The sequence below is a fragment of the Drosophila serrata genome, unplaced genomic scaffold (assembly GCF_035046125.1).
Source record: "Drosophila serrata isolate PLE 108 unplaced genomic scaffold, ASM3504612v1 contig_184, whole genome shotgun sequence".
Classification (NCBI taxonomy): Eukaryota; Metazoa; Arthropoda; class Insecta; order Diptera; family Drosophilidae; genus Drosophila; species Drosophila serrata.
This window is the reverse complement of record NW_028257082.1, coordinates 10,216,829-10,243,984: the sequence shown is the minus strand read 5'-3', so window position 1 is coordinate 10,243,984 and position 27,156 is coordinate 10,216,829. Positions and strand designations below refer to the sequence as shown.

At 41.4% G+C, this 27,156-nt stretch overlaps 1 protein-coding gene across 3 annotated transcripts; it reads left to right on the top strand.

The window, feature by feature from the left end:
• The first annotated feature begins 466 nt into the window (after positions 1-466).
• On the top strand, positions 467-25,382 carry LOC110179872 (E3 ubiquitin-protein ligase RNF125). Of its 3 annotated transcripts, none has more exons than XM_020947488.2 (2): positions 467-1,847; positions 7,576-25,382. In XM_020947488.2, exons 1-2 carry the CDS (start codon positions 1,626-1,628, stop codon positions 7,615-7,617), a joined length of 264 nt encoding a protein of 87 aa, XP_020803147.2. In that variant the 5' UTR covers positions 467-1,625; the 3' UTR covers positions 7,618-25,382. The 3 variants fall into 3 exon arrangements, with proteins under 3 accessions (XP_020803147.2, XP_020803140.1, XP_020803133.1); XM_020947481.2 differs by lacking the exon at positions 7,576-25,382 and adding an exon at positions 1,955-2,184; XM_020947474.2 differs by lacking the exon at positions 7,576-25,382 and adding an exon at positions 1,955-2,184 and having other exon boundaries at positions 467-1,883.
• Positions 25,383-27,156: the final 1,774 nt, after the last annotated feature.

Sequence of the window (27,156 nt, the reverse complement as noted above, 5' to 3'; positions counted from 1 at the left end):
TTTAGATTGGGGGGAGAAATTGAGCTAATTTATAAAGTAATTGCAGATTTTCTAATTTTAATTAATTTAGTTTTAAATGCCAACAACTTTGAGTTAATAAATTAAAACCAATTTGGAAAGCTTTAACAATTATTATTCTTTATTGCTACATTTCATTTGATTTTATAGGTGGTATACGAATTTAAAACCCTTCTTTCTATGATTTACAGCATTCTCTAAGTAAAATCTTTTCTTTTGTATAATATAAATGCCATTTGCCTTCGTTTGATTGACAAACGTTGAAAGGTTTTCTCGCATTCCTTGCATAATCTTTACTTTTAAAGTTCTGCCTCGACCCCTAGATTCTCTCCACTCCCAACGAAATTTCTCCTGATTTCCTTTTAATTCTTTGGGCAAATAATAACAAAACGAATCCAAAAGATAAAGTTCAGATACTCCTACGACTATCCCCTGTTTGGCCGGGGTAACTTTTCCGGATTGGTGCTGTTTGTCTTTGGGGCGTATTCCGGGGACTGACTCGAGAGTACCTGCTCGCCGAACTGGAGCAGAGCTGTGGGCAAAGTTGGTGAGCCGGGGCGCAAAAGTGTCTTAACAATTGCTCGGGCATCTATAAACATAATTAAAGAAACTCTGGCAAATTAATTCAAGTTGAGAATTTAACAATTTATCCAAGGAGGCTGGGTGGGTGGGCACAAAGTTTTCCTTTCCTGCCGTCCTGCCAAACAATAAACAATCAAGTTGAATTCAATGGCGGACTCTCAGCAACTTTTTAATCAACTTGAAGATGCAAATTCTGGATAGTTGCTTGGGCTTGGCTTTGGTCTATATGGCCGTCTAATTGGCCGGCGTTAATAATGTGTGCTTGTTACTGCTGTTACCGACTCTTAAATTGCCAAGCAGCTGACGCCAGTGATTCAATTTGTCAGCTGCTTGTCGGACGGATGTCCTCCGGGGTGGGTGATGTCCTCGAATGATGTGACTTTTAGTGCCTGAGCTTAATTAAAAACCCTGTTGGAGTAATCGCCGGCGTCTTGTCTTCATCTTTATCGCCAGAGCTCCTTGCCAGCGCTTCCAGAGTAGTTACAAAGTTCGATCTTTGCCGTCTGTCTGCTCTGCGGTCGTTTGCCCCAAAGTGCAAAGCGTTGTCCTGTGCTCAGAAAAATCCAGCAAAGGACGCGACACATGGCTTCTTCCACGCCTCGTTTCAACCCTATTCCCCGCCAGACTTGTACCACCTCCTAATTGAGTTGTACAAGGCTACTACTAATTGCATTCGATGCCTGCCGCTTGGCGTTGATATAATTAAATTTTATTGGCAGCAGCCAGAGTCGGTGCCCCTGAGTTGGAGCCTTGGCTTAAGGTGCTTTCTGGTCAGATTTATTGCCTTGCAATTTAATTAAAATTTAATCGCGGTGAAGTCGCAGAGCCGCCGCCGCCTTACCTGTCAAGTTCAAGTTATGGGCATTGACATTTTTTTAGTTTAAACTTAGCTCTTGACAAACGGGAGGCACATGGTTGTGAGTTGGTTACGGGACACGCACATACACCGCACACTATACACACTTTTACACACACCAAAGAGATTACATTCTAAGACGAAACACACATCCTGAAGCAGCATTCCAATGCCTGGCCAGGTGAATGAAGGCATTGAAGACTTGACGGAGACGGAGGACCTTTGTGCCTTCTGCCTGGATCGCATACAGGACCCAGAGAAGCTGCTCTGCAATCATGCCTTCTGCAAATCCTGCCTGGAGGTCTATCTGGAGGCCCGCAACTGGGTGGCCGAACTGTGTCCCATCTGCCGGCGCAGCCTGAGCGAACTGTTACCCAAGCAGGGTAATGAAGTAAGTGACTTTCGGGGTCCTGGGAACCATATAATCGTAAGAAATCCTTGAGAATATATATATTTCTTCTCATGCACTCATCATTATCCCATGATCTCCGCTTTAAGGGCTGGCGCCTGTTTGGCTTTATGACGCTTCTAATAATATTGCTGAGTCTGGGACCCTTTTACCTGCTGCTGATCTACTGGTAAAGCAGCAGCAAACTGATTTGCCAAAGAAGGAAGTAAGATGTAAATTTGTACTTAGATAGACTCACAAGAGACAGAGATATGTATGTATATGCAAACTTGCCAGTGGATTTTAATTAAACCCGAAAGCCATAAAATGCCAAGTGGAATTCGCTTTTGTTCTCCTGTTGTCCCTGGGTCCTTTTGTCCACCTTAATGAGTTTTCAGCCACTGAGATAGATAAGGATGTTCTTAGTACTCTTAGGCTGTCTCATCTGAATAGAATGGAAAAGTCAACTTGCGGGCGTCACACAGAATACAACATTGCACATACGCCCTGTGGTCCCAGGGCTTACTCATTGTAGTTTCGCGTTTTAATTCAATTTTATGCGCCAATAAACTGCTGTTGGGTGCCAGCATAAAAAAGTGCACTGCCACGCATGCATGAATGTAATGCATTGTAGCTGCAGTGAAAGCAAATAAATCTAAGCTGAGTCAGGCCATCGGCAACTATGTATCCTATACATATATCCCAATATATATACCAATATCCATACACAGAGCTGGCACTTATTTATGTTTATTTGGCGGCTGTAAATCAAAATGTTTTCGGCCACAAAAAACGCATATAATTTACAAATATTTTGCCACTTCAAAATGACCAACAAGTAAATATTGGAAAATGCTGAATATTAAATGTTGATTGGCCAACAAAGATGGATCATGGGCATACCCTATGGGGATTAGAGCTAACTAACATGTTATGTTAATTTTTCGCATTTTATTTATAGTTGAAAACTATAGACTTTGTTTTATTTTAAATGGGATTACACGGGACTAAACTCTACTAAATGCTCGTGCAGTAAATATTATTTTTATGGGGATTTAACCATAAACTGCCTTCTGTCCAGGGTACAATTGTGTTTTAGTGGCAGCTATTGATACGCGTATTGGATTTCGACCATGTTTGCGTCCCAGTTTGTTCACTTTGGCCATAATAGCTCACACATACGACTCTGGCAGCCGGAAAAACAAATATAGCGAGGCGTTCGTTCAACCATTTTGTGTTTTTCAGTTATTTGCGCCACGAAAACGCTCCGGAATTTTGGTCCAGGCATGCCCACCTGAGCATGTGGCTAATTATTCCGCCGTAAACTAATATGCCTCTGCCGCCGGAGATATGGAGGATAACCACCGAGCAATGGCATTCCAGGTTTCGCGGTGGAATTGGAAACGGCATTGGAGGAGCGGGAGGACCTAATCCTTGCCCGGCTTTTGGGCATCAGGCATGGTCGAGTTCCATTTTGCTGCCGCTGCTCGCTGTCACATCCGTTCGCACAGGATATGAAATGGCTGCCGCTGCTGCTCATAGTGTTTCCCGGTCTTTGGTTATATTCTTGTTTTTCCCCCTCATGCTATTTGCCCGATTTGTGGGCCAATCCACACTCGATTTTTGTCGATTTTTTCCGGCTTTTTTCCCCGGGTACTCACACGGCTGCCAGTGTTGGTTGTTTGGCTTTTGTCAGCTGGCAGGCAAATTGAAATGTTTGCCTCGGGCATCGGTTTTCCACCAAAGCCCCCCTTCGCCGCGTCATCCCCGCCCGCTCTTTGTTTGTTGATCTTTGACACTAGGCTGTAATTGAAAGTTTTGTGTGGACATTTGAGGAGACAAAGCCAATCAATAGAGTTTTAGAGCCGTAGCGAAAACTGGTTCAGCAGAGCCAGCTGAAAATTGAATTTCGACTTGCTTTATAACATATATACGCTGAGGTCTGTACTCTCAATTAGTTTCGTGGATGTGAACGTGGGCGGGCTTAATTAATTTTTACATGTCCCGGGATGACCCCAAACTACGGCCACGGCCAGGTCACCGCCCACAAGGCCGCCTCCCTTTGTAAAATTCCACCTGTCCTCATTTGTAACGCCCATTTCGTAGCTGGCAAGCAAGCGGCTTTATCGCTTTCCCCCCCTTTCCGTGACGCGACCACAATTTCATCGATAGCAAACACAGACGATGGCGGGGCTTTTCCAACCGCTTTTCCGACCGCTGCCGCCCCGCCTCGCCCCTGAACGTTGGCTCATTGCCAATGCATTGTGCGCCGATTATTTTGCCGTTTATTTTCCTCTCGCCTGGCGATTTTCCTTCTCCATACCGAGTAATCATAGGGCAAGAGGAATACATAGTTCCCGATCCTGCAAAGTATATATTATTATAGTTATTATTATGTGTAATTTAATCATGTTTAATCTTGGTTTAGTTACTTTAAAAGTATATCATTGTTTGTAGAACAAATCAGCTGTTAAAGATCTCTCACTACTGGGTACCTTAGGGTCGTGACACCTTGACTCTAGCTCTTTTTCCATTTCTTTTTTCTCTCGCTGACTCTGTTTTCCCGGGGCCTGGGTTTTCATATTAAATTTTTGTCACTCTGCCATGTCTATCTTCGGCTTCGTTGCTCTCCAAATTGGCTGCTTTTCAACAAAGATGCAACATCTGTTGCCATGAAGCTGCTTTCCAGCGCTCCTGCCGCTCCTGCTGCTCCTGCTGCTCTTGCTGCTATCGCTTTGCATATCCTTTTTGGCTCTGGTGCAAATTGCAGTGTTGGCCCGGCAAAAGGAGCTCATGTCCCGTCCCGATGTTTCTCCGGCTGTTTCTCTCGCCGCAGAAACCCAAAATCCTATTCATTATGTCACCGGAGGACGAGGAATGGGAGAATGGGAATGCAATGGGGATCCGGGATTGCCATTTGCATGTCCTGTTTCGTTTCATTAAATGCCTGCCTTGCCTGGCCCTGCCCTGCCCTGCCCTGCCTTGCCGCATGCAATTACCAATTTATTTTGCCGGAGTGCACTTCTGGCTTTTCTCTGCTTTTTATGGGCCCAGCCTGGGAATGTGATAAGGCATAACCCCCGCAGCTTAGCGAGTGGCTCACATGCTCAAATTGTGCCAAATTAGCTTGGTTTTGATTCTTTTTGTTTTGATTTTTTATTTGAGAGATTCTTTTGGCTTTTGTTTATGCGAATTGTGGAGTGAATAATGTCATTTGAGTTCATTTCTCAGGGTTACATAGTCAGTAATATGGTTGAGCTTGCTTTTACCGGTTTTATATATTTTTTCAGAGGCTTAAGGGGTTAATAATTAATAATATAATATATAATAGAGAAAGTTTAAAACTTCATAGCTCAGTCAAAAAAAGCATTAATTTCAATTCGGAAACCATTCTTATGCAATTTTTATTAGGTTAACAAATCTGCTTACTAAATGTTAAATAATAAAAAATTAAAATTTGTATGAATTTTTTTAAATTTTAATAATGAAACCCTTATAATTTTTTGCAAAATATCGAAAACATTTCAAAATTATTTTTTCAACCGGACGTGGCCAGATAGATTCAGCTGTAGATGCTGATCAAGAATATATATGATTTATGGGGTCGGAAATGACTCTTTCACTACGTAACAAGCTTCTGACTGAAGTTAGTTAGTTATTAATTTACACTTTACAGCATTACATAGTAAGATTTTTGTTTTAACTTTATAATTTAAGGTAATCGGTATAGCTATACTCATTGAAATTAAAAGAGTCTTAACTTAAAAGTATTACAACTTGATTTCTTTACCTTGTTCAGTTTTCATTGTATTAGCTTCATAAATATGTAAATATTTATTGGTTTGTAAACGTGTCTTATTTGTGTTTTACTTTTTTTAAGGGAATCTTAATCTAATAAAAAGAAGCATTTAAGCTAAACCCGAATAAACTGCACAATAAAGTGCCTGATTTTGCTAATTTTATAGCCTTAGATCGCCTTAATTTATCTCAACTTTAATCTAGTTTTGTGTATAATGATTTCTTAGACCTTTTCCGCCGACACACCGAGTGTAATGATATAATTAATTTGTCGACCTGTACGGGACGCTGCCGTTGAACTCAGATGCTGCATTTGTTTTTGCCAGCTGCATGCACACGTTCCCGTCTGTTGTTGTTTTCTCGGTTACCTCGAATCCTGCCTGCTCCTGTGGAGTCCTACTGCGGCTTCTCCTCTGTTTGGAATCCCTGGTGCCATGCCATGCCATGCCGTGCATTGTTTGCCCTGATTGCTGGCATGGCTAGTGTGGAGACGACGAGATGAGGCAACGACCTCTGGCTGCTTGTCAAAGATTAAGCAAACCGAGCTAAGCGGACAAACAAACACGCACTCGAGGGCATTTGGCAGGACCTTTCCGGCAGCCGAGATAGATAGATATGGAGAGAGAAAGAGAGTATGCCACAGGATTGCACAGGACACGGCGCACACGGATGCACATGGCAATTGCTGCATTTAGTGAGCAATAAATTCCCTTTTAATTTACTAAATGTGTTTGTGCGGGGCCATCTTCCAATATCCATTCAGTATCCTGTGACCAGTGTGTCCTGCGCGTGAAGCGGACAAATGGCTGCGGAAGACGGATGATGCAATTGTCTGGCCCCGACTCTTAATTGCTCCAGCTTCAGCTATAGCTCCAGCTACAGCAAGTTTTTCGGCTTGCAATTATGCAAATGCCGAGTGCCGAGTGCAGAGCCGAGTTGCCAATGATGATTTTGTGGCCATAATGATTTGTTTCTGTGGCCTGTGTGCCTCAGCTTTGGTCAGCTTGATTGACCGCACAATTTCCTGTAATTAGGGTCGAGCACATGCCGCTTCTGCGGCGAATCAAAGCAGACAGGATCGAGTGCCGTGCCGGCTTCAAATTAAACAGATTGTGTATTTATGAAAGCATTTAAAATGCAAGCACAAGGCAGCAGGAGCATCAGGAGCAGCAGGAGCAGGCCCACTGCCATAATTTCACATTAACCTACTTCCAAAAAATGAGCAGCATCTGGTTATGATTTCCTCTTCATCTCTCTTCCTCTCTCTCTCTCTCTCTCTCTCTCTCTCTCTCTCTGTGTGTGTGTGTGGCCATTATCCTGTTGTCATCCCACTCTGCTGCTCATTAGCTGGCACATCCAGGATTCTGGCGTTTAATTATGTCACACCCCAAATGTCGTGTGTATGAGTTGTCGTTGTCAACGTGGCATTCATCAAACATGCACGGGAATGGCTCCCCTGGTCAACTGTGTCGCCCCAGTCTCATGTCCCCGCGGGTCAGGACATCAAAAGTCCTGGCCATAAACTCGCCAATTAGATTTCTGGGTCCTCTCACTGATTGCATTTATGTACGAGTAGTAGGTGTCCCCGCCCATGTGTGTTTGTGCCGTCAATCAATTTTTAATGAGTTTGAAATTGTTTGGCCAGCCAACAATAGCTCACTTTTCCAGCAGAAAGTTCTCTTTTTATGACCGAGTACGGTTTACTATATACCATGAGATCATCTTACCTTCTCCCGGGGATATATATATTTTGTAAGCTTTATTTTCTTTTCTATGACCTTTGCGGGGTTTGCTATATATACTTTGCTATGATGTTTTTATTATCCCCCGCTTACTCTCTTTTTATAATTAAAGTTTCTCGGAATTATGTGATATTATTGGTTTCATTTCTAAGAATCTAAAAGTGACAGGATACTTACCCAACTTCCCTTAGATCCCTTCCAGCTTACTTTCCCTGGTGCTGCAGCAACTTTAAAGTCTAATTCAATTAACATGGAGCCATGTCTTCGACTCCTTGCCAGACTTAATTGCCTCACTGACTTATATACACAGGAAAGGAGGAGGAAAGGCAGGGAAAAAGGAAACCCAGCGTAGCCCAGATAGGGGACAGCAGGTGTTCTGGACTTGGCCAAGTTAATGCTCGCCTAAGCCCCGCAACTGCAAACATCATTAGCCAATATTATATGCATTAAATTTTATGCCCAAATGGCCCAGAAAAGGGGGGCTGGCTGGCATGGTGGGTGGTTTCGTGTGGGGTGGGTTTTTCTGGGCCGGCTTTTCCAACTGGCAACGCTGAGTTTTCTGCTGGCAAGGCAAACTTTTCTTTGGCCGTAGTTAAAAATGTAAACATCAGTTGTGGCTTAATGCGGACGGCGGTTGCTTTGGTCTTGGTCGTACTCTGGTCGGGGATTCTGGCGAGGATTCTGGTCTGGGTCTGGAGTTTCGTTCAACCGCAGGCGGCTTGGTGTGCCAGCAGTGGGTGGCAGTATCCTGGCAGCTGGCATACAAATTGTCTAATCCCACATAGTTCTTGCCACCTTGGTACTGGCAGTGGCAGTGGCAAAACTTTGTCATTATGTCCTTCCACCGTCGTCTCCTTCATCCTGTATATACTATACTATGTGTGTGTGCGGGTGTGTGTGGAGGGGCCAAAAAATCTAAGCCACTTGGCCAGAGCCGGAGTTTTGCATAAGCCAAGTCCCATTGAGTGCGCTGCATATTTGGAAACAAATGTGCAAAGTTTAAATTGTTTACTAAATAAATTTCAGCACGACGACGAAGGCTGCAAAAGGCTATATTTAATTTTGTTTTGTTTTGTGTGTTTTTTTAATTTTTTATTTTCATTTCATTGGGTTCTATTTTGTTTCGCTTAGTCCTCCATGGTTGGACTTGGTTGGCGCAAAACTCCATTAAAGTTGGGCTAATGATGTCAGTTATGTTTTGGCCTTGCTGCGCACGAAACTCAGTTATGGCCAAGTTTTCGCACACGCACACACACGTACGTAGCTGCAGAAATTTATTATTGCCCGGCGAATAATTTTAATTAATTATGCCGGGGCGAAATATGCGCTGCTCTCGAAAGTATGCCACGAATTTTGTGCCATCTTCTTGGTCGCCAGTCTCGCTTTTTCGCCATTTTTTGTTGTACTTTTTTTTCACGTAGTTGGTTCATTGGCGACAAAGACCGCCGCGGATACCGCTTTCCACCGCTGGCACTTTTTTAATTAGAAGCAGCCACAAAAGGGTTTTCCTCGCCTTTTTTCCACCAGTTATTCTTTTTTTGTTGTTGTTTGGTGCAGGAGACACGCCCTGGAAGCGAGTCCTTGTAATGCAACGAAAATGTTGCAGGTAAGGAAAAGTCCAAGTTATGAGAGAGAATTCCTGCAGCTGAGGTCGCTTCATTATATTTAATATATAAAAACTATAGGTACAGAATTTATAAACATTGAAAACTATTTTGTTTTTTATTTGGGGTTTCAATAAAGCAACATGTTCATATCCTTTTTGAAACCAAACAAATATTTAAAATAAATTCCGTATGGACAATGCCTCTTAATTAATTTTTGATTAAATATTCCAAAGGTTTTCTGCCGGAGAAACCTAACAGATCTTTGAATAAATTTATAACCCAAGCTAACATCCCTTGGGGTAGTTTGGACTCATGATATGCTAATTAGAGAAATGACACCGTAAACCCTTAAGGTTTGCACAGCTTTTGACATACATACATATTTCCCTGTCTTTTTTCTCATTTTTTATATTATATTTTTGTTGATTTTGTTTTTTTGCTCTTTGCTGCATTTGTTGCTCTTCACAAATATTTACACGTGCTTAATGCGTTCGACGTGTTTGCGTTTTATTTGTTTTACTTTTGCAGGACTGCTGCCTTCAGTGTCCCTTTGTCCTCATTTAAATATTTACTCTAGCCGGAGTTTTTGTCCTTTTCGCTGGGACAGGGATCCTTTATGGCTGTGTATGAGTGTGTGAGTCTGTGTTTGTTTTTTTCTGCCCTAGCCGGGATTGGCTTAAAGCGAAATTAATTTAAGTAATGCGTTGGGCAGGCACCATTTATACGCTGGAGTGGGTGAGGTTTTCCGAGTTTTTCGGGGGGTTAAATCCCTTTTAATATGCCCGACACATTTTTCATTTGTCACGGCTAAAGGAGAGGACTAGACACCCAAACCACATCATACACACACACAAACACTCTCTCGAATTTTCGAATTGGCCAAAATGTGAACCTGTTATTTGTATTTTCCGGGTAAGTGTGGGGCTGGTGGCCGCCTGTCAACGGAGTCAGCGTGTTATCGTCATTATCAGCACTTGCTTTTCCGACCCGCATCGTCAGCTGTTCCGTTTGTTTTCCCAACTCCGCTTCGCTTACATCTGCAGGGAGTTTTTCCTTCGTCCATTCTCCGAAAATTGCCTTGCATATCGGTAGCGCTATCGCTATCAATCGACACGTTTTTCTCTATTTTTTTTCTGACACTTTCTTCAGCTTTTCCACCGGTTCCCGCTATGCCCAGGTTACTCAATCAACTTGGAGCTTTCAGCTTAGCCCTTTTCCTTTGCTTTTCCTTTTGGCTTTCCCATGGCACAAAATCAAATTTCATTTCCAGGGCTTTTAGTTTTACTTTGCTCGTGACACATTCCATCGACAAGTCCTTCGTGCTCGCTGCAAGGACGAAAACAGCGACAATGCAAAGCGGTCATTAATCATTCGGCTTTCCTCTTCGAACTGTGAGGGGGAAACTGGGGGAAAAACAAGCAGGAAAAGGGCATGAAAAAGAAAGGAGCTGTGGAAAAACTACGTGCTGGCTGAGCGTTGCCAGACCGTGATTGAAAACTAGATAATTTAACACGGCATGTGTTGATTGTTGCCGGCTTGCTGTGAGTGTGAAAAGCGAGCAAACAAACTGCGGGTATTTAAATTCAAATTGGTTCAGTGGGCAATGCAGGCAGGATACAAGTACAACAATCCCCCCGTCACCGAAAAAAGGGTTACACGCGGTGCAGGAAATCAAATGTTAATCCGGGAAATTAGTCAGATAATTGACTAAGTGGAAAACAAATTCAACGAGAAATGTATTTGTATTGGAAAGGTAAGTTGTTCCGATAGAAATCACCTTTTTAGTGATGCTTTATATTATTATTTGTTCAAGGTAAAAGCCAGATTAGAAAGAGTATTTGTAAATCTTTAAATACGTGAAAAATCGTATAATTATGATATGATATAATTATCATAGTGTTTGCTGGAAAATTATCATAAAATAAGTTTCTCAACAAGGAATCTTGGAAAATTGAATGTACAAGCTTAAAACTAAATATACAGTTTTAGGGAAACTAAAAAGCAAATCATTTACATTTCTTGTTAATTATATAGGAATTTAATTTTAAATTAATCATAGCTAAGCCAAAAATTATGCATTAATTTTAATTCGGAAAGCTGTTCTATGCTAGTTTTTATAGCGCTAACAAATCTGTTTACTTAGTTTTACAATTTAAAAAATTGAAATTTGTATAAAACTTTGACAATTTTAAATTTTTCCACCTGACAATGCTAATTCGATTCGGTTTTTGATCAAGAATTTATAATGATAAGTTATAGGGTCAGAAATGACTCCTTCACTGATTTTGAAGCTTCTGACTAAAATTGTAATGCCCTTAATGGGTTATAAATTCCTTTTACATTATATGAAATGTAAATCATAAGCTTCATAAATAATAAATTGTTAAATTTATATATTTATTATATAAAGATACTATATATAAAAAAGGAAAAGGCGAACAAACTATTATGAGACTTATGTGTTATGAAAAATATTCGCCAGATGAATCACTTCAATTAATTGGCGTCTAGATGCACGCCCTCGTATGAGTACGTGCATATGAGCCACGGCAATTAGTCGAGTGTCCAACTTGGACTCGTTTGATTAATAAGCACCCTTACGTAGTTTTCCCCGACTTTTCCCCGGCTTTTCTCCTAGCTTTTTCCCTTTTATTTTCTCGCTTTTCTCTTCTAACCCGGGGAAAACAAATTTGCCTTCATTCAACATTTGACGTATGCCGGGGATCTCGAATTAAAGCTGCTCAAATTTCGCAGCAAATGGCTCGCACACGGGAACGACGACGATGGGTCCAAGTCCAGTCCACTTGAGCACCAGGCTGCTTTCCCCCCAGTTTTGTGAGCCACCACTTTCTCCACTTCAACTTCAGCGCTGGCTTTTGTCTCTGAGCGGCTTTTGTTTGTTGTGTAATCTATGCGCTCCATGGCACAGCTGTTTGTCCAGACCGCCACCCCTGCAGCTACCCGTTGGCAGGAAGGACATCGCGGACCCCGCTCAGTGGGGCGAAGAAAAATGCCAACAATTAAGTGGCCAAGAGAGCGCCGCAATGTAGGCAATGCATTAATTTAATTAAAAGCGTTCGCCAAGCGAGCGAAATTTGAAAATTGTGTAAATTCAAACGTATTTAGAAAACACTCGAGAGCGTTTAGTGCCGGGCTAAGCCCACTGTATGCCAGCCGTGACCCCCGTTTTGGCCCCACGCCACTGGCCAAGACAAAGGTCAGTAGCCTTATCAGTGAGAAAAGCGAGAAAGCTCTTTATAGAGCACTCTCTTTGCTCACAGAGAATCTCTTCTCGTAAAAGTCTCTCTTCGGCTCTGCTCCGATATGCAAGCGGTGGCTAATTAAAGGCAGCAGCATCCCAAAAAGCCGAACGTTTTTTGTTTACATTTCCCCAACGAGCATCCTGCTCTCTGGTCCTGCGCACAAGCCACCCAAGCTCTTGTCCCAAAAAATGGGAATTCCCGAATTTCACGAACAGGCAACATCCCAAAAGCCGAAGGCGGAGACGAAGTGCGTTCGTTTTTTGCAATTCGTGCATCTGAGGGATACGCAGCATCCCATGGATTCATTTGGCTGCAGAACTCGCTCGTGTCAGGTTGTTCCAGCGGCTAAAAGGACACGAAACTAAAGTTCTGTTAAGTCCCTATGGCCGTGTGTCCTTCTCTGTGTGTTCTTGTGTGTGTGTGTTGAGGCATCCCGCAATCAATACTCAACGCTAAAGCAACAGCCGGCGGCCAGGCTTTAAGTTGAGCGATGATGACAGCTGCAGCGGCAGCGGCCACTTAAAGTCGCCGGCGGCCAACAGAAACCGGAAGCAGCTAAGCGGAAATTGGAAAACCCCAAGCCCCTGGAATTTTTGGCATGTAAGTAAGCGTGTTAAAATCATCAGTGTGTCTCTCGAGTGTGTGTAAATAGTGTGTGTAGCATAATTTCAAGCTGACTGTGGAAAATGTGCAATGTAAGTGAGGCAGAGTTTTCCCCTTGGGGGAAAACGTTTGTAATTCCAGGGGGGAGTGACTTGTGCTAAATCAATTAAATGGAAACTCTCCACCCTAACCCAAGGCACCATAAATTACCATCTATGACAGCCATAATCTGTTCACTTTCGCCGTTTTTTTATGGCCTCTTTCTATATACATATATATTTTAAAGAAGAAATTTATGAGCTGCCAAAGGAAGGGAAAAGAAAGAAAAGTTTCAATATTTGCTGGAAAGTTTTCCACTTTCTTCAGATTGTTATTTATTTGCCATCAATATTAGCATAATCAGGCCAAAAATAAAATGCCATAGCATATGGTATAGACTGACAGTTTGGTGGAAAAAAGAAATGAATTAAATAAAAATAAACACACACACACACACACACACCAGGGGGAGGAGAGGTTGTGGGTTGTGGGAAGGAAGCTTGGGGCGGGCAAACAAACGCGTGAGAAACCAAATTGAATTGAATTGCTTGACATGACGACAGTCTTTCCTCCTCCTCATCCTCCTCCCGGAAAGCTCATTTCTCAGTGCTGGGCCGAGGCTTTTCGGTCTGGTTATGCCATTGAAACGGGCACTAGGCTTCAGGGGGGAAATGCCCCCCCCCCCCACACACACACCCCCTGCACACACACACACACACACACACTCCCTCTACACACACGACTGCTGTGGGGCTTCGTATGCGACTTTTGGGTAAAATTTTATAGCAATTTATTTGCTCTCCGCTGGCAAAAAGGAAGTTCTCTGTGCGAAGGGGACGACGTATCCTGCGGGATGAGGCAGTGGCATTGGCAAGGGCGGGGGCGTGGCATCATTACAATTTGAAGCCACGCCTGGTCGTGCCTTCATTTTGGGTCCAGAAATAAATGCCTTTTGCACTTACACACAGATATGTATATATATAGACATATATATATACCCCGCCTGCATGTAGATATACCTAGTGTCTCAGATACAAGGATATTGGGTTCTGAGCGGGGGAATGTGCCGGTATCCTGGCAGTAACCAGGCACATCATTACTTATTTATGATTATTTGATTGCACTGCCATGAGTGTGTGTGTGCGAGAACGGGTTTCGGGTGTGTGTTCTGAGCTATTCAAATATTCCAAATAATATGCAGGCTGGGCAGATTTTAACTATTTTAATTATAATAATCACTTATAGTGCATATTGAGTCAAGGAATGTTTGCTCAAGATTTCTTTCAGTATTTAGTTGGGGTAACATGCAAATGTAAAAGATATTTGCTAGGTAAAAATTAAAATCAAACAGAAGGATGCGAATGGAAAGGTTGTGTCTATATAAAGATAGTCAAAGTATTTCATGGATCATCGACATAAATATTTCATAGGAAATATAGGGGTTTGGCCTATCTTGAAATGTACACAATCAGAACCAACGATAGTCGCCACTTGTTGATTGATTTTTATTTATTTATTGGCTGGCACAACATCCTCGAACGTTTTTTTGGGATATTTCACACATTTTATTCTCATGCACATTCTCTGATTTCGATTTATTTGAATGGAAGAGAGAGCGGGTCACTTCCGCTGCCAGGCGTCGCTCGATAAGCCCTCATTATCATTTCCACGAGGGACTGCGCACACACACACACACACACATTTCGATAATGAAATGTCCGACATGCACCCGCACATACACAACAAAGTGAGCTCATTGTGGCGAATGGAGATACACGCAGCACAGATTCGGATACAGATACTTGTACAGCTACAGCTACAGATACACAGATGGAGATACTCCACGCACTGATTTTCAGTTTGCTCTGCCAATTGTTGGCTGGCACGAACACCGCTCTAATCTCAGCTGCACACAGTCAGATGTACAGCCAGAGATACAGATACAGCTACAGAGACAGCTACAGAGACAGCTACAGATACAGATACATTCGGGCTGCTTGCATTTCAAATGCTCGACTGTGACGGAAATCGTTTATTAAACATTCAACTCTAGCCCGGGCAACGCGTTGCCCCCTCCGCAGCTCAATGTATGGCATTTCCATCTCGCAGCTCGTTTATTTCAATTACTTCATATCCACAGAACTGAACTGTACAGAACGGCGACAGAACGGCGAACACTTTGCCGTCTCGTCTCTGCCAATTTTCCAATTGAATTGTCTTTAATATATTAATAATACTCTGTGGCATCGCTATGCCCTCTAGCTCGACGATGGCTTGGTTTATTAGCAGGTCCTTGGCCGTGTCCTTGCCGCCTTCTAAGTCACTGCCTCGCTGAGGTTCACTTCTGCCTGCCACGAATTAGTCACATTCGATTTAGCAGCTCGTTACCAGAGCCGCCAAAAACACGAAGCCAGGAAAATCAGGAAGCCAGCCAAATAACCCAAAATATGTTCACGCATCAACTAAATTAGCTTTTGGCTCCCGATTCGGGGGGTGTAACGGCTAGTAAAAGGAAATTATGGCTAAGTGGGTCCAAAAGTCCGCTTTAAGTGCTCATAAAATTGGCCGCTTGAAAAAGCAGAAAATAAAATTGATAGTAAAGATTGTTGTTCCCCAGTTTAATAAGCAAAAATTACTTTTTACTGGCTTTAGTTTATTTAATACATTTTTAAAAGCCCAAATATTATATTTATCTGTTTAGTTTTAAAAATTTAGCCTTATAGCCTTAAGAATTATTATCCATATTACACCATTAACTAACTCCCTCTCTTTTGGTTTAAATTAAGCTTATATTTTGAACCAATTTACTCGTCTTTTGCTTATGCAAAAACTTATAAACCAATTGACCCTAAAGTCATCATCAATATAAGGTTTGTTTTTAGTTTTTCCCATTTTATGGAAATAATAATAATAATCCTTGTAGCTTAACAAACAAGCCTGCGCTTGGCTCCCATAATCATGGGGCAAGGAACGCTCAACGCATATTGTTACAGGTCCTGCCGCAAGGGGAGGCGGGCCACAAAAACCCGGAAAAACCCGCAAAACCCCTCCTGAAAGCCGATGCTCATGCTAAACTAAATACCGTTATCGTTTAAAAAATTAAGAACAAGCTGCAAAAGTGGGTGGTGGAAAAATGGAAAACTTTTGAAAACAAAACTGTGCGGTTTCACTTTGTTAACAGCTCAGAGAATGTTTGGCTCGGCTTGCCACGGGCTTCTAATTCCGGCAAGTTGGGGGGAAAGCGGGAGAGGAAGCTTGGTATATATATTTAAATATATATAGGGTATAGAATCCGGATCAGGAGCCGGACCAACAGCAGCCGCAAATAATGCAGACAATCTTTTAAAAGACCGCAAAGTTGCACGCCATGTGTGTGTGTGTCTGTATTGGCATATTATGAATTTTCATAACTTTTCCTGGAAAAATGTAAGCTGCACGGCCAGTTACACTCAAACACCGCACATAAGGGTGCTGGGGGGTAAGTTAGGAAAAACATGGACCAAACTTTCGATATTTTATAAAATTTTTGTAGGGATGGGGCAGAGGTATGGCAAAGTTAAAACTAAAATATTTTGCCCAACTCACGTGGGAAAGATGAACAAAAGTGCAGTACCCAGGATGTGAAAGGAGCGTGTGCACTGCATCAATAAATGGCCGCAGGGCGTTTTATTTGTTTGCCAGCTATCCCAGCTATCCCAGCTATCCTGTTTTTCCAGTTTCCTCGCTTTTTCCCACCGATTTCCCAGCCTCTTGCACTTGACTTTGTCTTATGTTGCCAGTTGATTTCTCGAGGCGTTCAAACATCAAACAACTTCTGACGTGCTTTTGCATAATCCTGGCGCGTCCTCTTTGCTTTTCGGTCAGCAGCACAGCAGAAGCAGCAGTTGGAGCACGTCCTGTGTGTTGCCTTTGTTGCCTCCGTTTCCGCCTCGGCTTTAATCATATTTCCATCAGGCACACACTGTGCATATTGAACAGCATGCCACAGCCACCGTTGAATCTCTCTTGCAAATATTTCCCCGACTTTTTGTCAACTTTTTTGTGCGGGATAATTTTTTAATCTCCGCAAAAAATAAGGAAAAAAAAGGATGCAGCTGCATCGCTGCAGACATCAGAATGTGAATGTCCTCGATGGAGGCGCCACACTGAATCCTGGCTGCTGCCTGATGCTGGCGAGTGTGGCACGTACTCGACGATGACTTGGCAGCTCAACCGGGGATCACGCCCACAGTTTTACTTTAACATCTACACTTGTAGAAAAATATAAGAAATTAATTTCTTACATGTAGTAAGAATATCCTTAAAACATTCGTAAGAGTAATGGGAATACTCCCAAACGTAGAAGGAATATCCCTAAAAGTAGAAGGATTATCCTTAAAACGTTTTATGAAATAAGTTGTAAAATGTACTTTAATTTAAGCATTTTCATATTTCATTAAAACACATTTAACCATGCAAGACATTTCCCTAAAATATCCCCCTAAAAACTCATATCAAATTGTAAAATTTCCCAAGAAAATCTCCTACAAAACACCTTTATTTCCTCAGTGTACTACTTGACTTTTCCTTGCTCTGTTCTCTATGCTTTTTTGCTCTTCGATGTTTGTTTTTCTTTCCATTAGGTGGACAAATCGCCTCAAGTATTTAAGCTGCCGCCAAACGCCACCACCCGCACCTTCCCCCTTGATTCGTACATTTCCGCTGGCGGATGTTGGGGCGAGTTTCAAGTAAATTAACGTTAATTAACGGAAGTTGGCCGACAGAGCGCCACCACCTGACTGGCGGGGAGAATGCGTAATGGCGCGTTTGCTCATTTGCCTTGAGGTTGACAAATTAGTTGAAAGAGAGGGGGCTTCTCCAAAGGGGGTTTTTCCAAAGGGGTCTGGTGTAAGTTCCGGTGGCACATGGCCATGGTTCATGGGATCGAGACTTGGCTTTTGGCCTCATACCCAGCATCCTTTGCATCCAGCAACACATACTCATACTCGTACTCATACTCGTATTCGCACATTCGCATTCGCATATTCAATGCCCACTCAAGACAATGGGAACTTATAGCATGCTTCAGATACTGCTGCCACGCCCCTTTCAATGGGCGGCGGGGCAAACACAATGGCGACAAACAATTGAAATCTGTGCGCTTTGTTTTAGGCCACCGCATCCATGCTCGGCAACCTTTTTCGGTTTGTCCTTGCCAGCCAGCCGGGGGTTGTCTTCTCCTTCATCCACATCCTTGAACATTTTTGTTGTTTTTTTCTTTGGCACAGTGGCCAGCAGTCCAGCAATTTGCTAGCAAAAAAGTAAAAATTTGTACAGATTTTTAATTAAGGCCGCAAGGAGACAGGACAGAGGCTGGAGTGTAAAAAAGGAACGAGTGACGAAGGACAATCATAATTGCGGAAGCCAGCAGCCAGGAGGGTTGAGTCCAGTCTCAAAGCAAATAAAAAGCGTAAAAGGAATTACTCGTATTTTGAAAAATCGCTAAAAAGCAAACGCCGGGCAAACAATGCCTCCGGAATGCCAGGCTTCCCCTCGTTTTATTTTATTATTTCTTCTTATTTTTTTTGCCCTAAAATCCATTGAAAGGACACGGGATTTGTGTATGAGAAATTAATTATCGCATAATTTTATGGCTCACTGACATCTGAAGAGTTTCATTTACCACTTTTTGACAGATTTCGTTCGCTCAGGCTTTGGCACTGCGTTCTTTGTGTCGCCATTGCCCCCGGCAACCCTTCGACTTCCTGATTGATTGGTGCAGTTTTAAGGGTATGCCCCTTCTTTTTTTGCAGAGGCTGTAACCGGGTTAAGGGTTCTCAGCATTGGCAAACAGTGTAAAAGCTTTTTGGGTTCCAAAAGGGCAAGTCTTAATGGTCGTAGAGAATTCAATTCGATTTGAGGTTGTTTTTTTATCGTAGGGAAAAAGTTCCACGCGATTTAACAACATTTTTAAATTAAATAAGTAAGGAAGAAAAAGCAACATTATAGCACCAACACGATTTATAGACTAAAAATTGCATATTTAATTAAATTAGGATAAAATAAATTTAATTAAAATATATACTACGATTTGAAGTCGTATTAAAAACCCAAGAAAAGTAGTTGATAGTCCCTAAATCACAAAATACACCCTTAAAAGTTAAGCTCTCCCTCTCGAGGAAACCATAAACGTGGCCATCGAAAATATCAAATTTAATCCAACATTTCCCCCCCCCCCAGGGGTTTCTTCGTCTTTGAGTGGGTTTCCTCCTCTGAGTGATTCCGTGGTGTAGTTTCCAGGATATAATGGTTACTTGAAATTCCAAACGCACAAACTGTACACGCCCACGCTGCTCGATTTCGGGGCCATTATCTGAATTTGTTTGTAAATCATTGCCAAATGTTAATTCAATGGCTCAATCACTGCCAGGACGCGATGCTCCCGACGTTCTCTTGTTGCTCGAGGGAGAAGAGAGCACATCCCAAGTTCAATGCCAAGTGGTTGGAGGGGTTGCTCAGTTCCCGTGTCCGTCCGTTCTTCCGCCACCCTTATCCCCCAGCATCGCCTTTCTCTCGTCTTTCTTTCTTTTCGCTGGTTTTATTGTTGTACTCATATTCCTACTTGATCTGTTTGCCGTTTGGTGTGCACTGGGAGAAATTGAAATCAATATGAAATTTTGGTATTTAATTCAATAATATTAATAATAATAATAATAAGCTTATGTTTCCTTTCAGTTTATAATTGATAATTATAATTTTTATGTTAGTTTTTGTTACGTTAATAAATACATACATTCTTTTAAATTTAGAAAAATTAAAAAAGGTATCAGTTTATGAAAATTTAAACGATGTAACCCCTTATGAAATTTAGAAAAATATGGAAAAAATCTAAAAAATATTTTTCTTTCAAATAGAGCTAGATAGATTTGGCTATCGATGCTGATCAAGAATATATAAGATTTATTGGGTCGGAAATGCTTACACTACAAGATTCTGACTAAAATGATAATACCCTGCAAGGGTAGTTATGTTAAATTAATAAAGATTATTACTCGACTTATTTAAGCTAGTAATTTTTCTCCATGCAGGAATGGCGAATAAAAGAATGCCAAAGTGCTCCATGCTGGTAGCTGCTCGCTGGGTGTGTGTATGTGTGTGTGTGTATCGCGATATTCAACAGATGTTGTAATTGCTCATAAAACTTGATGACGATGCCCCCATTTAAAGGGGAGCAAAGAAGCTGAAGCCAGAGAAGAAGAAGAGCGACAAACGGTTGCATATGTCAGTGCCATCTTCCTTTTAGTCTTCTGCTTCTTTCCCTTCATCTACGCCTCCGTCTCTTGGATATAAATTATATTTAAAGACGTATGAAAGAGCAGCCAAGCAACAGCGGGCAGCTTGACATCAGCATTCATACGTCACAGTCTCGATGCGAAAAAGGGTATGGGGTTAAAGGGGAAAAAGAGAGCAAATTTGCATATGCTGATGCTCAGACTTCTCATCTTTCCTTTGGACTGTTCTTCGCCTTTTCCGTTTTATTTCAAATATTTAGCTGCGCGCTCAGCAAAACTTTTTTCTGTCGACTAATTTTTATGCACCGAGAGTCCCTGTCCCTGTCCCTGTCCCTGCCCCCTCCCACTATCGAGCATTTCGCATGCTGTGACGCAAACAAAAGGATTTTCGTGGGTAAATCCCAGGGTCCAAAAAATAAGCAAGAAAAAAAAAATATAAATAAAAATAAAGAAAACATGCCATTGACATGTGTTTTGCAAATGTTGTTGGCATTTTCCCTCTGCCTCTCGCCGACTTTTTTGCACATTTGCTTGGCGCGTTTTCTTGAGCTGAAAATCTTGTTTCTAAAACGCGATATAAAAGCAATGAAAACGAAAAGAATTGTGAATAATGGAATAAGCCATCCCGCTCTCCCCAGCGATCACTGATAAGCGGTGAGTGAGGAAAGCATTATGGAAGTCACCCGCAATCGCTCTCTTTAGTGAACTCTCTCTCTCTCTGTAATTTTCAGTGTTGGCTACATAGTTTTTTTTACTTCAATATTTTTTATTTTAACATTGTTAGGAGAATAATTTGGAAATAGACTTATTTGAAAAATGCTTAAAAAATGTTTTTTGAAATTTATTCTAATAGTACTATTAAATTATTATATCCTATTATATCCTTTTGCCAATAGTTGGTTTAGTTTGTTAGTGGTTCGAATACGTAATGTTTGACTCTAAGATCGAGTTTTCCTTTTAAAATTCCTCTTGCATAGGTTAATTGTTTTGTTCTTGTAATTATTAATATTAAACTTAAAGAATTTGAAGAAAATCAAATAAAAAATATATTAAATAAATACTTTTAATAATGTAGATTTTTCGTATTACCTTCATATATTTTCCTCCCCATAAAATAGCTATGAAATTGCGCAGCACTGCTGCGTCCCTTGTTCTCTTTGAACTATACAATTTCGCCCGTTTCTTTTGCCTTTCACAGTTGTGCGCCGCACAGTTGAACGTCATCAGTGGTGGAGAACGGAACAAAGAGCAGTGGAAATGAAACGAGAATCGTTGAAAGTGGGTGAAGGCCCCAGGATGTGTGAAACGGGTGCTGGAAAAGCTCCGAATCAGTCACTCAAGTGCTACCAAGTTCAGGCGATAATGCCTTATCAGTGGGCCGCCACATAATTGGCCTCAAAAAACATCCGACCCGTTGCCGCCCTCAAATGGAAAACATCCAACCGACAATTAAGCGATCCGCGTTCGTTAATTGAAATGTTTAAAGGCAAACCGATCAGTGGAAAGGGAAAGCGAATTGGGAAATTGGAGAGCTGGTAGAAGAAATGGAACTGGAACTGCGACTGGACTTGTGGAATTTCCCTCGGGTGAGTTGTTTTACGGATCCAAGGGTGTCCGGCGGTTTACTCATCGCCATGGTAATTTAAGACCTCCGCCTGGCCTGCCACATGGCCACGTATACGCATACACGGACAGTACAAACAAAGTAAGAGTAATACCGAAAATACATACGCTTATCGCCCAACAAATTGCTCGGCGAGCTGATAAGAAAGCCACATAACAGAGCGGTGAACAGAACCGAACACTGAACACCGACCAGAAAGCCTGCACAAAGAAAACGCACAGATAAAGAGCAAAGAGGAAGGGGATTGAATATGTCATTGTACCGCCTTCTGTTTGTGACGTAGCGGGGTCTTATCTATGTAGAGATCTTTCTCGGGGATCCTATTTAAATAGGCTTACTTATGAAAAAGGGGATTACTTAGGCTACACAGAAAACAATTATTTTTTCAAATTTAAAAAGCATTTTTGTTTAAATTTCGATTAAATACCTAAAACTAGACCCCCATCGAAGTTCTTTCTGTTAATTGAAGACATCCAAGTAACAATCAACACAGTAACATTTTCAACAATTAATCCATAGCAGTATTATCTAAAACAAAACAATTTAAAAGGGATGGGTATTTTTCAACATAGGCAAGGTCCCAAAACATGAATAGTTATTATTTCCTTTAAAAATATACGATTCGTGCTCTCCTTCAATGACATTGGCTTAATATTCGGCCATCTGAAGGATATCACATCCTGTTTCACATTTCTGCTCATTAGCGCCTTGTGCAAACACTTTCTTGTCTGGAATGAAGTATCTAACATCCTTGGGAAAACAGGATATTCGGGTTTCCTCACGAAAAAGAGTGTTGTGTTAGTTGAACTTTGAACCGAGCTAAGTTGTCGACCGCAAACATTGAGCATAACCAGACCAGTTCCTCTCAAACTGTGCCTGTATTTTCGGTTGAATTTCGCTTTTCCCTCGCTCGACTCTTGTGTCATAAATTTCGCTTTTATCATATTATTTAATTTTTGTTGTGTCTGCTTTGTGTTCCCATCTTTGCCGAGCGAAAAAAAAAACGCGAAACAGAAAACGAGAACTGTGAGATACACACACAACAAACAGATACGAAAACATGCACAGATACGGATAGAGGAGGAGTACCAACACATGCCCCAGTGGGAGCCGCGAGTGTATCTGTAGCTGTTTATCTGTATCTGTGTATCTATGCGACGTATCTGTATCCGCGTGTGTGGATGCCAGAGCAATAACAGTTAATTTATTCCAATTAAGGGATTTTCCTGTTGAACATGCGACTCTGCTGCGAGACCCGACCCGGCATCGGCTACCTTTGCCGAAATAAAATTGTTGAGCCAACGCTCTCTATATATCTCACCTCTTTTTTTGTTTCGTTTTACCTATTTGTTTTTTGCCTGCCAGCGCTTTTTCCCTGAATTGTTTGACAGCCCGCCCCCCCTCTGGGGACACTCTGCTGTTGTCTGTTTGTTGTTAGTTCCGTTGTTTTGGGGAGAGTCACACATTTTTTCATTACATTACGCAGGAAAAAATTAGCAACATGTCGCACGTTCTTTTTTGCTGCCGAATCCTGCGGGATTTTGCCGTCAGCTTTGTCCTTGTGCTAATTTCATGAGCCATCCGGCCAACCTTCCCCCCCGGCTAATTTTGTTTATATTTTCATTTATTTTCCACACTCACTCGCCCTGGGCTCCCCTCAACATCCATCAGCGCGTGGGGCAAACATTTTAATAAATTCCCCCGCCAAAGCCAAAACAATTTCCAAATAGCTCAAAAGAGTTGCGATGTTCGGAGCGGTTCTGGAGGGGAAGCGGAAGCGAAATTTATGCGCACATTGAACGCATTGGCCCCGCTCAACCCACACAACACACTCTCGCACACACACACACACACACACAACACACCTCATTGCTTCGATTATTAAAATTCTAATTGAAATTCAAATGCGCGACGTTGTTGCCCGTCGCTTATCGCTTAAGTGTCCGCGTCGCCGTCGTTCTACATATATGTATATATTCCCTAGTCCCCACTCCACATGCCCCATGCCCCATGCCCCCGTGTCCCGTATCCGTATGCCTCATATATATATATATATATATATACATGTATGCCCATTGTTGCTACCCCCCCTTATAAACATGGCCCCGTTTTTGTGCGGACGCCACTGAGCCTCTGGCTTCCGCTATGCGGGCAATGCCAGGAAGTGGACAGTTAAGCAGCAACTGAACTCAAATATGGGATATGGGTATAGATTAGGGGGGGATATTACTTCAGGGGTCGGGAGGTGGGTCTGTTAGGTGGTAGAGTTTTATAGCCAATACCAGAAAAGGATGGGGCTTGCCTCATCTTCTTCTTCAACACTGCCAAATAAGTTGTGCTTAGAGTGCTTAGACAAGTGGAAAACACTATAACTAAGTTTTAGATTGATTAAATGTTTAACTACTGACAAATGTTTAATTTTTCCGACACATCAAAGTTAAAAAACTCATAGCTAAGCGAAAAATTAATTAATTTTAATTCGGAAAGTTCTGTTATACTAGTTTTTATAGCGCTAACAAATCTGCATACTAAGTTTAATATTTTAAGATATTAAAATTTTAATCAAATTTTGACAATTTTAATGATATTCAAATTTTGAAAAAAATTTCAAAATTTTTTTATTGACCGAACAAGGCTAGATCGATTCAGTTTTTGTTACTGATCAAGAATATATATGATATATGGGTTCGGAAATGACTTCTTCACATCGCTACAAGCTTTTGAATAAAATTGTAATATCTTAAGGGTATAAATAAATAATTATTTTTTGGAATATTTACATATAAAGTTGGGAGTTTAAATTGAAGTAAAATAACAGAATAGAATGTATAACAATTTAATTTCTGATTTGACATCTTTTCCGTGACATTTCCCTCCCCCCCAAAGTGATTTCTTCATTCCGGTTGTCGCATCATTTAATGCAATTAATCAAATTTGGCCTGGTCATGCGTGTGTGGCCTGGGCAATCTAGACAACGAGGGGATATCGTCTTCTTCCATGTAATCTGTCAAATTACCCATGCAAATCCAAAGGAGCGAGCAAACCGAGTGAGAGGATCTAACATGTAACTAGGGCTGCGGTTCATCCTGCCGGATGTTTGGTGGTTGCTTCGGCTTCTACGTTCTGCCATCAATTAAATTGACTTTGCAATGATTAATTAGCGTCTCGATTCGGAGAGCAAATAGGGGTAGGGTAGAGTACAGACTTATGCTGGGCTAGGCAGAAAACATTTCCAATTGATTGGCATTTTCTCGAGGAAGAAGCGATTTGGTAGGCAAATTAGTGAGCGGCATCAATTATACAGTCTGCCGGAGAAGCAGCCAAAACAATGCCCTTCAATTGATGTCAACCCGTAAGGGTTATCTGCAATTGCAGCTCTACATTTTATCGCCTTTTCCGCTCTTTTTTCATATACATTCTTTTATTATGTATTTATTTTCCTCACACTCAGTCCAAACTTATTTGCATACAGGCCTTATCAGTGAGCATACCAACCGCAAAACACAAAAAAACTCCCCAAGCGGCGACTGAAAATCTTGGGAATTGGCATTTAATCTCAATTCAAAGAACCAAAATGGAGACGGGGGAAAACACCAGAAGAAATGCGATTCCCTTCCACACATTCCAAAGCATTTTTGCTGACTGCAAAATAAAAAATAAATAAACTAAACTAAACGATAGCGCGACAAAGTTGCCAGAATAAATACGATCCGGAATATTGCACAAATTCGCAAATTCGATTTAAATTTGGATTTGGTTTTGAATTCGCGCAGCTTAATCTTATCTGGCATCATCATCATCATCATCAACAAACTGTGGGGCAATTGCGCGTTTCCGGAGCATTTTGTGGCATTTATGATTTAATGTTAATTACACGAATATTGGCAATTGCAACAATGTGCAACAACAACTTCCGTTGATTTGGTTTTGCGGCTTGCTTATTGAATATTTTGTCCGCAACAGCAAAGTTATACTTAATTAAACAACAAACAAAATGGCAAAGAACCGAGTGAAGGGGTGAAAATGTTTGTGAAAATATATACAAAACGAAATGAAAACAATTACATATGCATGGCATAATTTATGAGCATTTTGTGTAATTGGAAAATGTTAATAGTTGTCCATAAACAAATTTCAAGCCCATCGACCAGCGGCCAAAGCGATTGGCCCGTTGCTTTTTGTAGCCTGTCCCTGGCTTTTTGCTAATTAAATGCAAATATTTTCAACTCCCTCTTCGGCTATGTATCGCTGCTGCCACCCATTTTGTAAATCCTTTCCAATTCAGTTGAGCCAAAATGTATCTAAATCTCGATATGTATCTATGTATCTGTGCGAGCGGCCCGAGCGACCAACCGCTTCTCCGTCTGCATTTCCAATTTGCATTTGATTTTATATTTATGACATTTGTCTCGCTTTGCTCTCTCTCCCTCTTTCTCTCTCTCTGTTAGCTATTGTATAGTTTTGTGGCCGGGGCTAAACGCTTCACTTGATTGTTTTGATTTCCACATTTCGTAGCATTTGGAACGATTTTGTGCACGGCTCGGTATTTGCATGCCAAATTCATTTCAAATGCGAGCCACATTTGCATACACAACACAGATACAGATACAGATACAGACGCACATCGCACACCATCCATTCATATGAAAATATCTGTGTGTGAGATGTCAACAGGCCATGTCCATTTTGGCCTACGCACTTATGTATGAGCAACACCATCTCCCAGACCCAGACCCAGGCCCAGGACCCATTTCCCATTCATTCATATACCCATCACACTCAATGGATATATTGCCCCATGGCCATCGTCATCATCTTCATCATCATCATAGTCACCGGAAAAGCTTGCAAATTGATTTGAGCATATTTCATTTCGGATTTTCAACTCATCAACCGATTTTTATCTTCACCTGCGTACAATTGGCATTCCTTTTCCCCATTTACATGCAGGTAAAACTCAAATAAATATTAACTTCTTGTTTGCCCCAAAAAATTCTATGAAATTTCCATTCAACAAATTCGTTGGCCAAAAAAAGGAAAACAAAAACAAATTTTTATTCATAATTGCTGGCCGAGATTGTTTGGACATGATTCATGAGTGGCAGATGGGAAATATATACATACAGAGCATTTCAATGCTATTAAGTTATTGGCGAAATTTAAATATTTGTTTGGCTTTAAAGACAGCTTAGGAAATGGACAATGTTGATGAGTTTGCTTTGAAAAGATAACAGTTTCCAGGGCTTCTGTAAAAAGCTTAAAATCAGTTATTATTATTATTTATTATTTTCAACTCTAAAACTATAAATTTCTGTTCAATTTCAGCCATCACTGCATATTGCTTTAATGAAAATCTGCTCAAAAC